The sequence below is a fragment of the Miniopterus schreibersii genome (genome assembly GCF_964146895.1).
Source record: "Miniopterus schreibersii genome assembly, chromosome: 6".
Classification (NCBI taxonomy): Eukaryota; Metazoa; Chordata; class Mammalia; order Chiroptera; family Miniopteridae; genus Miniopterus; species Miniopterus schreibersii.
In genome coordinates this window covers 87,006,862-87,022,594 of record NC_138107.1, presented here as the reverse complement: position 1 = coordinate 87,022,594, position 15,733 = coordinate 87,006,862, and the positions used below count along the sequence as shown (strand labels likewise).

Below are 15,733 nucleotides of genomic sequence, written 5' to 3'. Positions count from 1 at the left end.
CGTTCAAAATATAACAAAATTCCTCACAATGACCAGACAGATCCGCCTGCAAGTAGAATACAAGTCACAGGAACAAAAGCAGGCCGGCCTCCTGGAAAGGGCGGAGAGGGCGAACCGCAGGCGGCTAGGGCGTCAGGGGCTAGGCCGGCCCAGGAGGAGCGCGGCAAGCGCCCAGGCCGTAACTACGCCGCAGACTCTGCAAGGCAAGACGTGGGTCGGCGGCCAGGGGGCTCAGCTGGGCCGTGCGCCCCACAGGCTCGCCCCTCTGGCTTCCTGACTTTGCTCAGCAAATGTTCCTTTTCCTCCCGCCTGTCCCAGCGAGCTGCCGCCTCTCCAGGTGAGAATGGCTCTGGGACACAGAGCAGTCACTCTTCCTAGCGAGTTCCATCAGAGGCTGACACAGGGAAAAGGACTGCCCCGGGTCTTTCCAGATGCTCTGGCTAAAAGCTCTGGACTCAAACTTGACTTTGCTCCAGTCGGTCAGTGACAGCACCTCCACTGCCCCCACTGTGCCCCCAAGCAGTCCAAGCCATGAGCAAACTGTGACCGGGTAATCCAGCTTCCAAACTTCCTCCCGCCTTGCATCCGCCACCCCCGCCCCGTCTGTCTCCTGTCTCAACAGAGCCACGCAGCACGGCTCTGCTCAAACCCCCCACGGTCTGCAGTTTCTCCCCCAGTTCTTACCCATGGCCCTCCATGCGGTTGGGACCCACTTATGACTCTAGTCTCATCTCCTTACTTGTTCACTCCTGGCACTGTGGCCTTCTGGCTGCCCAGGCACCTCCCACCCGAGGGCCTCTGCCTTGTGGCCCCTCTGCCTGGACACTGGGCCTCCCATCTTCTCCTTCATCCCCACCCCTGCCCCTCCACTCCCACCTCCTGAATTGCTCTTCTTGTTAATAAGCACCTGTCACCTAATAGATGATGCAGTTCACTCGATTACTTATAGATACTTCCCACTACAGTGCAAGCTCCCTGAGAACAGGAGCCGACATGTCAAACGTTACTGAATCACGTTCAGTTCACTACCCTCGTCGACGACTCCTTTACAGCACACACCAGCTACCGAACTGCGCTCCACGCAGACCAAATGGGGACCACAGGACAGTGTGGCAAGCAGCCTCAGTCCTGGTCACTTACTGCAACAAGCAGTTGATGTCCGGGGAGTGCCTCCAGTACCGATAGAGGGAGACCTGCAGGGTGGGGTGGCCCCTGTACTCCTTCAGGATGCTCCGAGCGCTGCCAAAGGAAGGGTGCTCAGGTCAGGCACGTGAGCGGCAGCCAAGTGGCTGTGGGCAAAGAGATAGGGTGGCCGGGAGGACAAGGGACGGGACAGCTGAGAACCAGGGCACCTACTCCTTGAACTTATTGGTCAAGAGCAGGAACTGGTTGCGCGTGAGTCGCCGGACATCGAATTTGCAGAGACTGTGGAACTCGCGGTAGACCTGCTGCTCGCTGACCCCAGGCCACCTCCTGACGCTGAGCAGGAGGATGGGAGGTCGGATACTGGGGTAATCTGGACCAGAAAAGTTCTGGAAGACAGGAAGAAGAGCCGAAGAAAGTTTCCACCATTCCTACTGATGACCCCCCAGTCTGAAAATCCTGAGAGAGAAGCTAGGAAGGGCTCCATCTGGGGTTGGAGGGAGGGGAGACGGAAGGAAAGAGAGGGTCCATGTTGGTTTTGGCAGAAAGACAAGAAAAAATAACCAGTTTGGTGGAGCATGAGCACCCCCTTCAACTCTGAGTTTGGTAGTTATCAGAACCCCCGAGATATTCCAGAGGACCAGGCTGCCTCTCAGCACAGCCTCTGAACAGGAGAAGGAGCTAAGCGAAGGCTACTCACGATCTTAGGGACCCCAGCTCGGATCAGATTCACCTGGTTCACGTAGGGGGCCAGCACGTCAAGGTACAGGGGGAAGGAAGGCTCAGGTATGGAGCCAGCTCTACACGGACAGAGAGAACCCGAAGCACTCAGGCAGGCACGCACCCACCCTGGGCCGGGGCTAAGATCCCCGGGCAGATCAGGGGAAGGGCTGCCTCGGACGACTCTCCTTTCCTCCCTCACAATTCCTGAGGCTCAGGTCGGTGTGCTTCCCCCACTGACCAACCTCATAAAGGTCCCTCCATGGCCCACACCGAAGCGGAGCTTCCAGTGGTCACCATCTGTTGGTGACAGTTTGGTGGCAATCCCTCCACTGATAAACATTAGCAACAGAGCTCAGAGAATTAGCGAGAGGCCACTGTTCAGAAGATGGTCCAGTGATCATCCCTCGACTCCACATGGCCAACCCTCAGTCCCTTGTCCCACCCCCTTGTCCTGCTACCAGCCCTGCCTCCATCCAGAGAGACCACACCCGAGCACAGGCTGTAAGGAGGCTCAGGCTTTGGAGGTGGGCGGGCCTGGGCCACTCCGGAGCTTCTCTAAACCTGGGAGGGTTTTAGGTGGTGAGGGTTGAAAGGAATAAAGGCCGTAGGCCCAGGGGCCATGGCACTGAGGGCCTCTGCTGCTGTTAGCTGCCTTGCCGCTGGCCAGGGACTGCATTTACGTAGTGACTTTCTGCGCCCTCCGTTCTTTGGGAGAGCCAAGGGAGCCCGGAGGTCAGCGGGGAGGGGGGCGAATCGCAGGAGGAAAGAAGGGACACTCACCCGTGCACTCTCCACAGGAGCAAGTGAGCCACTTTCAAAAGAACTGGGGGGAAAAGCCAGAAATGTAGCTCAACCTGATCATCACTGTATCAAAACGTGCAAACGCACATGTTACTTCCATCATGTGCAACCCACCCGGGAGTGCGTGGGACGGCATGCACTATCACAAATTAAACATGAATCTCCTTTTAATTTTTTTTTTTTAATCCTGACCAGAGGATATTTTTTCCATTGACTTTGAGAGAGAGTGGAAGAGACGGAGGAGGGGGGAGGAGAGAGAGAAGCATCGGAGAGAGACACATCAAATGGCTGCCTCCCAACCAGGGCTGGGGATCGAACCTGCAACCGAGGTATGTGCCGGAATCGAACCAGAGACCCTTCAGTCTGAGGGCCGATGGTCTAACCACTGAGCAAAACTGCACAGGGCAAACATGAGTCTCCTTTTAAAGGAACAGTGACTCACCTGATCCGCAGAGGAAGGCGTCGTAGGCTGCTTCGTGGGGGTACTTTGTCTCCACTGAGGCATTCCAGAAGCAGGAGAGAGTCAAGCAGCGATTAGAACACACCTGGAAAAGGAGTCTCTCCCCTACCCTGGCATCGCACCCCGTGGGCTGTGAACACACCGCTGTCCCCACCCAGGTCCGGGTTCCACTCGCACTGGCTGTGCACACACAACCTCCAACCGCCCTTCTTCCAGAGCCGCGTGCACCCGTCTCCCACCCACACCCCATCCTCACCTCGGTCCTCCCCAGGGCGGCAGGAGCACCCACAGGGGGAGGAAGCAGAAAGCCGAGAGCCTCCCAACAGACTACTCACCATGGCCAAGGGGAGCAGACACCCCCCACCCTGGCCCAGGACCTCGATGCCTCCAGGATGGCTCCTTTCGAGCGAGGGGGTGACAGGCAGCACAGGACAGGACACCGGTGGAGAAAGCCCCAGCCGCCCCGTGCACACTCCTGGGCCCCAGGGAGACCCGGCCCCAGCTCTGGCCCCTCAGCACCTCGCCCACTGTGAGGAGTGGGCGCTCTTGGGCACTTACCGTATTTCTCACACTCGCTGGCGTGAATAATCACTGGCCCAGAATTTTTGGTGGGATTCAAGTCACTGTTGCAGAAGAGAAACAGGACAAAGACTGTTTACCAAGAATAGTCCCTCTGGGTCTCCCCTCACGCTCTTAAGTGAACATAAATAAAAATGTTCTCAGTACTGGGGCACCTTTAAAGGGAAAAAAAAAATCTAGGCCTGGGTAAATAAGGCCTTGGTAACTAGGCAACTGGATGGGTGAGAGAGCAGCGGGCACAAAGCTGAACCGACCAGTGGTTCTGAGCATCTATGGGAAGCTTAACCCAAGCCCAGGCACCAATGTGAACTCGATGCCGGTTCTGCCCAAGGGCTGGCTGTCCAGTGGTCTCAAGGACAAACAGAGAGATGATCGCATCCGCATGCTACATGTGCAGCACCTGAGGCCTGAACAGGGCACACCAAAGGTCAGAGACTCACCCAGGTATTGGCATCACTCATTCATGCAAGTGTTTAATGTGCACCTATTACGTCTTGCACTGCTTTAGGCACCAAGAGAAACCTCAGCGTTCCAAAGAAAAACAAAACAAACAAAACCACCCAGTTCTCATGGAGCTCATCACTCCAATAATCAGAAACAGATCAAAAGAAACACAAAACCCTGGCCCACAGAAAATAGCACGTCATTAAACAGCTGTAGGCATTTTTACCAGGCCCCGCCCCTCTAGAACAGTTTCTCAGCCTCAGCACCACCAGCATTTTGGGCTGGAGAGCTCTGTGTTGGGTGTCCTGGGTGTCCTGGCCTCACTCCCGCAGTGGCACCCCCAGCTCTAACTGTCTTGACATTGCCAACCTGTCCTGGGGAGCAAAATCGCCCGACTGAGAAGCCTGCTCTAGAGGCAGCTCCAAACAAAAGCTTCCTCACCTGTTTAGGACTTCATAAACTTCGGAAAGATTTGAAACCCTTGGGAAATTCAGTTCCTATAATTATGGAAAACAAATTAGGGAGAATGAAGGGTGTTTGCTTTTGCTGACGTTCTGCTTCAGGTGCTAGCAAGTGGCCACTCAAATGACCTGGGGAACGTCAACTCCCATACCTCTCTCCAAACATACCTCTCCTGATTACTAATTAGATTGCCACGGTGGCTAGTGTCCTTGGATTGGGTTCCTATAAGGGACCCAATAACCCAAGCTAGAAAAAGCTGCCACAAACACAGCCCATACTATCTTCCTTTAAAGACAAGTGTTTAAGAAGTTCTAGAAACACAGGACTCCACAGACCCAGGCCAAGGACACACATGTAGAACACCAGGCATGCTAAGGACAGAGGGCCTCGGGCAGTGCAGGGTCGGGCGTCCAAGAGTCCGTCTCATCTTGTGTGGAAAGCAGCAGCACCGGTTCCCTGAGATCAGCCCCACACCCTTCCCTCTGCCCCAGGACAGTTACCCGGAGACAAGCAGCGTCACAGAACACTGTCAGAGCTGAAACATGTGAAGCACGAAAAGAGTGCGTCTCCAGGCAAAGATGTACCTGCCAGGCTCATTTTTGTGGCTCCCTTATGGAACCATTAACTTTAAGTGATCACCTTAAGGCTTAAAAACACTGGTCCAATTCCTCTTTCTTTGCGCCTCAGTTTAACGTCTAAGCAGCATTTAAACCAATTGGGTGCTTCCCCACAAATGCACAACAGAAGTCCCCTGGGAGCTTCGGAAATCCCAGCCCTCCCCTCCGACCCGGAGAAGCTGCCGGTAGGGTCCAGGTGTTGGGACTTAGTTCCCAGGTGATTCTGATGGGCTGTCAGGGTTGAAAACCCAGGACCTTAAGGCTCAGTAAAGATATTTTCTCACAATGTTTTAAGAGGGCCCCCCCCCATGCTCTTTACATGTTGCAAATACTAGGTACGAGTCAGCTCTAGAACAAGTTCTGCTGCCCCATCTAAACAACTATACACAAGTAAGTCCAAACATGGGAACGTGAATGAGGGAGGGAAAAAAATTATATATACGCTGGTATCATCCAGAGGGGCCAAAACCAAAAAGGAAACTGAGGCTGGTTGTAATATACGAGAGCACGGTTCGAGGAACAATTTTTTGAGAGAGAGAGAGAGAGAGAGAGAGAGAGAGAGAGAGAGAGATGAGTCACTGGGACAAAGCATCCCGTAACCTAAAGCAACGTCATTCCTCACCTTCCATATGTCCTTCGTCACATTCTTAGTGTCAATGAGGACAGGAAAAAGGCTGTGGATATTCAGCTTAAACTGATTGTAGCTTTCTGAAGGGAAAGACCCAGAGGGTCAGAAGTGGGTATGTCACAAAAGTGAGTTTGTTGGTAAAATGGGAAGTTCTTCAACCTAGCTCGTCACCAACTGGTTAACAAATAAAACAAAAAAGGAACCGAAAACATCCTTATTACTAGTGGTTAAGGATTCTAAATCTCAACCCAACCTGCCACCACCGTTTGTAACAGTAAAAGCCACATGGTTTTCCAGTACATTCGGGATATTGCCATTGCCAACATTGGTTCACGCAGTTTGCAAAGTTCTAGCCAATGGAAAAAGGGGAAAGGGGGGTTACTGGGAATCAAATATGAAATCATCACTTGTAAATGACTGTTCACAGAAAAATGAACTAGAAATCATTATAATGAGAGTAAAGTGCCCTGATAACAATTTTTAAACCGCCTGCTCTGCTCCTCTCACCACCTCCCATTTCCTGCTCCCTGAAGGCAAGAAGGCAACTGCCTTCCCTTCTTTTTCTGTTGGTGTCGCTCCCATCTCTCTAAACAACACATTTACCTGGCAGGTGGCTTCCCCAGGCTCAGCCACTTAACTACTGACCCCCCCTGTGTAAAACCGTAACTGCCTCCCACCCACGGCCAGCGCCCCTCATCACAGCCCGATGCATGCTGGCTGCCAGGGGCCACAAGGGGCCGCTCTCCAGCGACTCTGACTTTCCTATACAGCTTGTTCTCCCAGGACTTGCATTGTGCTCTCTGCTTAGTTTTTTAGTGAGGGCTTATTATTATTAATCAACCCCCCGTTCTCCAGTTCTCAATATGCTCCAATTGACGTGTTTTGTCCATTCATTTCTTGGGGAAATCTCTCCTAGAACCTCCTCACCCCCCCTTTCGATCTAGACAAGTGTTCTCTGTATATTTATTAGTTCAGTTAATCCCAAACAACCCTGGGATATGGGTACTATGAACACCCTCGCTGTATAGGCAAGGAAACGGAGCAGAGGTGTGTTAATATAACTCACTTGAGAACACACATAACCTGCTGCTGTACGTCCAACAAGGTGTCCATGTGGAAAAGTATGGGACAGCTGTACGGCAGGGCCACACAGCCATTACAATCACATTTATAGGATAATGACACAGTAAACACTTTCAGTAAGTGAAAAACAAATGCCAAATACAACATCAAATGTGTTATGTGATCAAACATGTAAGAACTCAGAACAGGAAAGGCCAAGTGTCAGGACTAGGGCTGAGATTACAGGGGGTTTGTCTCCTTCACCGTTTCTGACTCTGCCAAGTTTCATACAGTGAGACTGAGCACCCTCTGTAACGGGGGAGGAGCATCAATCCAGACTCGAGCTTTCTTCCCTGAGAATGTCCCCTGGTCTCTACTCTGGGGTATGGAAACCAGCACAGAGGTGCCAACCCCTGCAGAAGCACGCAGACCCTGGGGAGGGGCGTGCACGCAGGGCTCCTGTGCGAGCAGGATTCGGGGCCAATCCCCTTCCAGGTGTGAACTAAGAGCAAAGGAGGGAGACTGTCAGGCGCACCCTACCTGGGAGAGGTCGGAAGAACTTCTCGTGCAGATGCAGCAGGTCCATCATCATATTGTGTCCCACTAAGGGCTACTTGGATCAACAGGAAGGGAAACAGAACTTTAATAATAGAAACAGACACCTACAGACTAATCGTCTCCTGCAAAGGGTGCAGTTTTAGAACCCACAGCAATTCTGACCAAGTGGGAATCCATCCCCTCACCCCCACCCCTGAAAAGTAGCCCAAGTGTTTAAATCCCAGAAAAGAAGGAAAGCAGTGAGTAGGAGCCACACTGGGAAGCAGATAAACACTCACTTCCCCAGTAGTTAGTATTGAAATGCCTGAAAGGAGCAAAGAAATAACAACAATTCATATGGACGGTCTCTCCTCAAATTAACCCATCATGATTTGGTGAAAGCAAGTTAGACCCGAACAGCCAGCTATCAACAAGGAGGAATCACTTATTTTAAGGAATTTTCACCGTTGGAGGTCCCACCAGTGTTACGGCCAGAAATACAAAAGACTGCTACGGACCAAGAAAACAGAGATCTTCCTACCTTCTGGGCTTTCACCAGCATCTGGAAAAACACAGAGAAGCCCCTCGCAGAGAGAAGAATCTTCTCCCTCCAGCGGCTCTCTCGATCGCAGGAGGTGTTCTGGAGGTACCAGCGATGCTGCCTGCTCACCTTCTTCACCATCACCTGGAACGAGACAGGCTCCCTGAGTCCCGGGAAGGCTGCTGCCAAGGATGCGGCTCGTCATCGCAAAAGGGGGGGGGGGGGGGAGACACAGAGACTCGGATCACAGAGGCCAGATGTGGCCGGACGAGAGAGAGGATGGAGTGGCTAAGGCGCCGGCTCCAGGTGAGAACTCACCCCTTGGTCGCCCAGCACCGTCCAGATGTCAGGGAGGGCCTGCCTCAGGACCAGCTGCACCTCGAAGGCCTGGAAGCCTGCGGCAGGGAAACACAAGGCTTGCACAGAACCCCGCCACCCTGGGCCGGCATCCACCTTCCCCTCGAGAGGCCCGAGAGAAGCAGAAGCTGGGAGACGGGTCAGACGGAAAAGCAGCTCCCGGGTGTGCCGACGCCCAGGAGCCCACGCGGCAGGGACGGCGCAGCGTGTCGTGGCAACGATCTAGGGCAGCAGTTTATCTCAGGGCCCCTTTTCGACTGAGGGCCCCAAAGGGTCTTTTTGTGTGTGAATTATAGCTATCAATAGTCACTGTATTAGAAATTAAAGCTATACATTAAACTCAAAATTGTAAAGTTTTCTTTTCAAATAATAAGCCCATTCTGCTTTACCCAGGGTTTTGTAGCATCACACACTGGCTATTTGGAAAACACTGGTTTGCCGAGCTACACAGATCTTCCAATGTCTACACATTTCACTGTAGAACAGCAACAAAAGACGCCTGTAAGTATGCCACAGGCCTCATCAGAAAGGTCTCGGTGCTGCGAAGCTGTCAAGCCTGTGGCGGCAGACTCGAGTTTCCCAAAGCTCCAGTTTTGACTGAAGGCTCGTTTATCACTCGCGAATATTGAGTCATTCTCCCTGAAGGGCAGGCTCGCTTTTTTTCATTTGGCAAAATGGTTGAAAATACCCAAGTCAAAATAACTGCAGTCAGTTCCTTTAAGTAAAAATAATATTCCATTAAAAAAATAAATAAATAAAAGCAGCTGATTCAGTTCTCAACTCCAAAACGCACGATTTTTCCCTCAAGACAACCACGCAGTTTGGTGGGCAGCTGCAATGTTTTATGTACACTTACTTTTCTACATACTCATTTTGACACAGAATTATTTAAAAAGATGAGCAATGGTTGAGATTTAATAAAATTAAGAATTATTACTTTTTCAACAAGGAAAATGTTAAGTAAAAATTGATTTTTTTAATCCTCACTTAAGGATATGTTCATTGATTTTTAGAGGGGGAGGAAAGAGAGAAGCATCAATCAATTGCCTCTCACATGAGCCCCAACCGGAGACCAAACCTGAAACCTACTTAGGTATGTGCCCTGACCAAGAATCAAACCCGCAATCCTTCAGTGTATGGGACAACGCTCCAACCACACTGGCCAGGGCAAAATTGGATTTTTTTTTAACTGAGAGTAACTGGTGACAGAATATACTGACTACTGGCACGTTGACGCCACACCTTAATCTGTGCCCAGGTGATGACAGGTTCACCCACCGGTGCTTCAATACCATCAGCGCAGGTGGCACAGCGACAATGGCAATTGATAGCTGAGTGATATTCTGACACTTTCAACCTCATGGACCCCCCGGAAAAGGGCTGAGAGACCCCAGGGGTCCACAGACCAGGGCTGAGGACCACTAATCTAGGGCATGTTCATTGCAATTTAGCATGGCACTGTAGGGGGGAAATTCAGGGATTAACAAAAGTAAATACAAGTGCAGGGGGCACTCAGGATTGGGACCAAAGGATGACTCTGAATAGAACTTCACTTTCTCAACCTCAAAATTCAGGATAGGTCCAAAAGCCTTCAATTTCTGAATGCAGGTCAGGACTCTCTCACCACAAGGACCAAGCGTCTGCTGAGCGAATGCCCAGGCCCCGTGGAAGGAGAGGGTGTGTGTAGTGACCAGGCCAACGTCTCCTGCCTACCGGCGATACCAGGGAGAGTCATCCAGTCGCCTTCCTCTGCCAGGTTCAGCCACCGCGTCACCTCATCAATCACCACCTTCATTTGGTCTTTATCCAGAGAACTGAAAATGGGCACACGAGAGTGGAAATACTGGAGAAAACCCCCGGAACTGTAAGATGATGTTAGCGTGGGCGTGGCTCCTGAGGCCTCCAGTGTTAACATTGTGATCCTGGCAAGAAAACGTACCCAGAAAAGACTATTTATTTTCCAAGTCTCGTTCTGCAACAGGAAGCCAGGCCCTGGCCTGTCCCCCCATATGTCGATGGGAGAACGCCCCGTGCCTCCCGCTGTGCTAGCACCGACGGGGGAGCTGGCAACTAGCCGGCCCTGCACACTAACAGCCGGCCCGTCTCCCTAACTCAGCTTTCGGAGGTGAAAAGGTGCCACCTGGCCGAGGAGGACCAGACGGGAGCTCTGGGGAGAGCATCTTCTCAGGTGTCGGTATCCTGAGACACCGAAAGACTTCACCGACATCTGAAAACAGAACGCTAAAAATTCAAATTGCTCTTTCCCTTACAAAAAGCTACATTTTTATGTGAAAACCACAAACAAGGATTAAAAAAAATTTTTTTAAAGCAAAAAACTCCAACATGACATAAGATCATGATCTGGACCAAATAATGATCACCTTGCAGAGCAAAATGCTGTCTAATTTAACCCCTTTCCTGATGGGGCGTAGAACAGGAGCTAAGCCCATCCTGAGCCAGACAAAGGCATGAATCTGAAGCCCAGAGAGCTTAAGTAACTTGTTCAAAACCAGGCAACGGGACCTGGCAGCCTGTCCCTTCCACCACACAGTGCTGCCACTCACCCACCACCTCACCCCTGCCCCCGCTCTACAGGAGGACAAGATCTCAAGGATGACACCTGGCACTGGGGCCAAAAGGAAAGAGGCAGACACCTTGCCCTCGGGGGACACAGCAGGATCAAGCACAAGAGGTGAGGCATGTGAACTGCACGGTCAAGGTTATCCGTGACGTGCCCCTGAAAACTTCCTAGGACCACAGTGAGGCCAACATACCATCTCAGACAGAGCCATCTCCCCCAGCGGGGGTGCACTTCCTGCTTCTGTGAGTACCGATTTAAGAGTCAGTTCTTTTTCTTTTTTCCTTTCTTTTTTTTTTTTAAATGTTTTTATTGACTTCAGAGAGAGGAAGGGAGAAGGAGGGAGAGAGACAGAAACATCAGTGATGAGAGGGAATTGTTGATTGGCGCCTCCTGCATGCCCCCTGCTGGGGATCAAGCCCACAACCCGGGCATGTGCCAGGACAGGGACTCTGTTACCTCCTGGTTCACAGGTTGATGCTCAACCACTCCCTTCATCTTTAAGCACTGAACTCACACTCGGTGCAGTGAGCGGTCTCTCCATTCAGGCGTGGGAATGGCATCGCTGGCACTTCGAGCGGTTCTGTTTGACCGGGCACAGGCAGCAGGGGCCACCCCAGCTAAGGGGGACGGGGCCGGTCACCACACTCTGGAGGGAGCATGCCCACCCACAGGAAACGCGGAAGAACTCCCGCAGTGATGCAACCCCCCCAAGCCCCCCGAGGGCGGGCTTTACCTGCGGACTCTCCAGTTCCCGGTCAGGATGCTGTGCTGGATTTTCTTCTCCTGCTCTTCATTCATATACGGGATTCCATTTTTGAGAAACTAAAGACAGGAAGAGAACTGGGAGTCTAGTAGCGTCATCCTCGGTGTTGGGGAGCAGAGTGGAAAGAAACCCCCCTTATCCGGTTCCACACAGACATGAAAGGGGAGGGAAGCGGGACTCAGGGGCCCCTGGGACCAGGTGCCCTCTCAAACCTCCCGTTTCCTCTTCCAGTGCCATACCTTGTTGTAGTCGAAGCCATACTGATTCAAAAACTGAACACTAGAAGCCTGGAAAGAGAATTCCGAGTCCAAAATCCCAAACGTTGTAGGGAAGAGAAAGAAATTACATGAATGGGCTACGTACCTATAAACAAAAAAGTAAACACAAGGAGAAAAAGCCAAAACCATTTTTAAGACTCTGGCTCAGAGCAGGCTTCAGAGTGGGCTCTTCCTTTCACTTGAAAAGTAGTATTTGCATGTCGGCTGTTCCCCGTACTATGGCTGGCCCTGGGGGTCAATGAGAAGAGGCAGAGACGCTGCCCTTGAAGAACAGGATCTGCCCCCCTATCCTGAGCCCAGCAGGACTGCCATCAGCACTGTTTCAGACTGTTGGTGCCTGGGAGCTACATCACCCTCAGTATAACACTGTGCTCACTGCTGCCCTGAAGGCCCACTCAGGAAACAGGGAAAGGAGCGCAGAAAGTGCAGGGCAGGGTGTAAGGAGAGGCCCCCAGAAAGGTGTTGCTTCCAGAGACTTGAAGGACAAGCCGGAGTCTGCAGGGGAGAGAGCAAGGGAAGGGCACAGAAGCAGGGGAGACCATGCGGCATCCAGGGCCAAAGTGGTTCAGAGCCTGGAGCAGAATCTGGGGGCAGCGGGTGGAGAAGGGAAATTGGCGAGGGGCAGGTGTTCTGCAAAGGTCTGGGTACATACTTGTTTGGCTCTCCTTCAATACTGGAAAACACAGACAATCCTAGAAGAAGGACAGTAGGGGGAATGAGTACCAAAGAAGAGCCACCAGAAGTTAAACAAAGCATTTTGAACAGTACTTTGCACCCAGAAATACTGGGAGGGCTTTAGAGGAAGATAAGCTCTTTTTAAAAAAAATAAAGAAAAGCAGAGGAGGAGATACATTGAAAACACGAGCGCGGTCGACCTGTGATTCACCTGAAATCACTAAAGCATAATTGTGCATGGTTCTTCAAACAGCCGTAAAATTAAATTGACTTTTTTTTTCTTGGTTAACCCTTACCTGAGGATATTTTTCCATTGCTTTTCAGAGAGAGGGGAAAGGAGAGGGAAACATCAATGTGAGAGAGACACATCGATGGGCTCCTCCCGCACGTGCCCCGACCGGAGCCAGGGATCAAGCCTGTAACCGAGGTCCGGGCCCTTGACCAGAATCGGATCTCGAGCCTTCAGTCCGCAGGCCAACGCTCTAACCACTGAACCAAACTGGCTAGGGCTAACTGGACATTTTTATAGTTTTAAAACTAACCAGAGGAAACACCCAAAACCATGAAGATTTATATATTTAATTGACTTAAAATGTCTGTATTGTTAAAAATACCATACACAACGTGAAAAAGGTTTCCAAGCAACAGAAACACACGTGTTTCCCACACTTCTCAAAGAGGCCTTACAATCACCGAGTTTAACCACCCCCCCCCACCCCCCCCGGAGAATAAGCAAAAGACAAGGAAAGAGCAAAACACACACAGATGTTCACCATCATTTACAGGAAAAGCAAGGGTAAAACCTGTCAAGGCCTGTTTTATAAAGTTTTATTGAAATACAGCCATGCTCATTCATTCCTATACTATCTATAGCTGACTTCCCATCACCAATGGCAAAATTGAGTAGTTGTAACAGACCAAATGCAAAACCTAAAATATTTATTGTACAGCCTTTACAGAAAAAGTTTGTTGACCCTGTATTAAAAATGTAAATCAGAATAACAATTACATCATTTATTCCTCTACTACGTGGGCAACAAAAATTTAAGAGTCATAATAGCGAGCGTGAGTGAGGGAAACTGGCACACTCACTGCTGTTAGTGGGTCACTGTAATCTTTGTGGATGGTGGGTAGGAGGCAACACAGCAATGCTTTAACACACACTCTAACTCTGCAGCTCCACTGCTCCAAGTACCCCAAACACATACACTCACGAGAGCGCAGTAATGTATAAATACTAAGCCAGTCAGTGCTACCTTGCTCTATCACACACAAATGGTACCCAAAGTATGTACCATTAGGAAACAGTCAATAGATACATTCATAGTTTGGAATAAAGCTGTTCAACATGAATAGGAGATCTGCGTGTGCTGATACAGAGAGACCTCTAAACCCCATTAGTGAAAAACAAAGGATGCAGAACAACATGTGTGCAGTGTGATCGTTTGCATCGGTTTTCTCTGAACAAAAATCATACACATTTCTCCTTGAAAGATAGTACAAGGTACCTTAATGTTGATTTATTTAGGCATCGAAATATTGCTGCTAAATTAATCTCTGCCTGTTCCAAAGTGTTAGGTCCGACAGGCATAATACGACCAAAACCAAACAAGCACACAAAATGATAGCTAGGTTCTTTGATAGACGTCACAGCTGTTTGATCAATAAGAAACATAAAGACAATAAAAGTAGCTCTCTTAGTAACTCATGACAAACAACTGAAGATCAAACTCACCAATCTGACAGATGGTAAACTGCTGAACACTCTGACGTGTCTTTAGATACCACTCCGATGGCAAGTCAAAAAGACTGTGAAAAAACAGGCATCTCATTCCAGAGGCAGAGATGGCATCAAGGTGCCCGGCCTCCACACTGGATCAGCACCTCTCAACCATTCTTCCCTGTTACAGCTGGCGAACACCACTAGCCTTTAGTGGACAAAGGCCAGGTCCCCAGCGCCCCACAATGTTGTCCTGCCCGCCCAGTGCCTTTAGGTGCCTGCTGAGAAACAATGCTGGTATGGCCAGGATGCCACCCAGGGGGGCACAGGTGAGCGCCTAGCTCAGCTCTAAGGCAGTTTTAGCTTTACCTGATCTGCTGGGACCGGGACAGGTTAGTGCGAAGGCCGGTGAACTCTATGTCCAGACCTGCCGGGAAAGCAAAACAGAGGAGAGTCCCCGGCGCCACCGCTGCCACTGCTCTCTATGCTGTAAATGCTGCAGGTGGCAAGCTCGGCTCACACTGCTCCGGAGGCCGGGTGAGTTCAAGAAGGGAAAACGGAGGGAGCCAAGGCAAGGACAAGCCAGGCCACCCAGGTCCGTGGGATAGGTTCCTCCTGGGCCACTGAGGGGCCAAGGGGGTAACTGCCGCTCAATATCCCTCTGCCCAGGCCGAGCAGGAATCTGTCCTTCGGAGGGGCCCTCGCTGAGCCTCCCACGGCCTAGCGACCGTCCCGGCAGGCCTCCCCTCTCCGCCCTGTCCCACCCACGCCACACCCCCGCGGGCTCTCCCAGCCCAAACGGGAACCCCGAGCCTTACCCACGAAGTCCGCGCCCAGAACAAGCTCCTGCAGCAGAGGCAGGCTCTGCTCGAACTCGTTGGCGCCCACGTCCATGGCTGCGCGGCCGCGGCCCCGGTGCGGCCACGCGCTCCACGCGCTCCCACGCGCCCCCTCCGTGCCGCCGGCCTTAAAGGGCTCGCGCAGGTAAACGGGCCGCCCCGCGCCCACACCAGCCCCAGGAGCCCTAGGATCAGGGTCCCGGCCGCGCGCCTCCCCCCGGGCTCAGAGGCGTTTGCTTTTAAACCTTGTTGGCCACGGCAGGGTCGCTTAGACCCGCCTTTCCTTTTCCATGGAAGCCCGTTTGTTTACCTTGCTCCACAGCCCTTTCTTTAGTCGAGACAAACTTCTTCCCGTCCTTTACGTAGACCTGGAAAGCAGGGTTCGGGGGGCGGGGGGGAATTGGGGTCCGAGCACGAGCAAAACCAGGCCTGAGCGGCTCCTCAGCAGACGCGGGGATGGGGGGCCCACACCTCGCCTGCTTCCTGAGAGGCTTCTCCCCAGCTCTGCCATCCTTGCCAGTAC

General features: G+C 51.6%; 1 protein-coding gene across 1 annotated transcript; it reads right to left on the bottom strand.

Moving 5' to 3' along the window:
• Nucleotides 1–132: 132 nt before the first annotated feature.
• On the bottom strand, nt 133–15,418 carry PNLDC1 (PARN like ribonuclease domain containing exonuclease 1; the record flags this gene model as incomplete). Its single annotated transcript, XM_081139441.1, has 19 exons — nt 15,190–15,418; nt 14,741–14,798; nt 14,387–14,460; nt 12,629–12,668; nt 11,938–12,061; nt 11,669–11,757; nt 10,068–10,216; nt 8,316–8,392; nt 7,998–8,141; nt 7,460–7,529; nt 5,852–5,937; nt 4,592–4,647; nt 3,686–3,750; nt 3,110–3,163; nt 2,647–2,689; nt 1,844–1,943; nt 1,357–1,532; nt 1,141–1,239; nt 133–196 (listed from the first exon to the last, which is right to left on the bottom strand). Exons 1-19 carry the CDS (start codon nt 15,263–15,265, stop codon nt 133–135), a joined length of 1,644 nt encoding a protein of 547 aa, XP_080995567.1. The 5' UTR covers nt 15,266–15,418.
• Nucleotides 15,419–15,733: the final 315 nt, after the last annotated feature.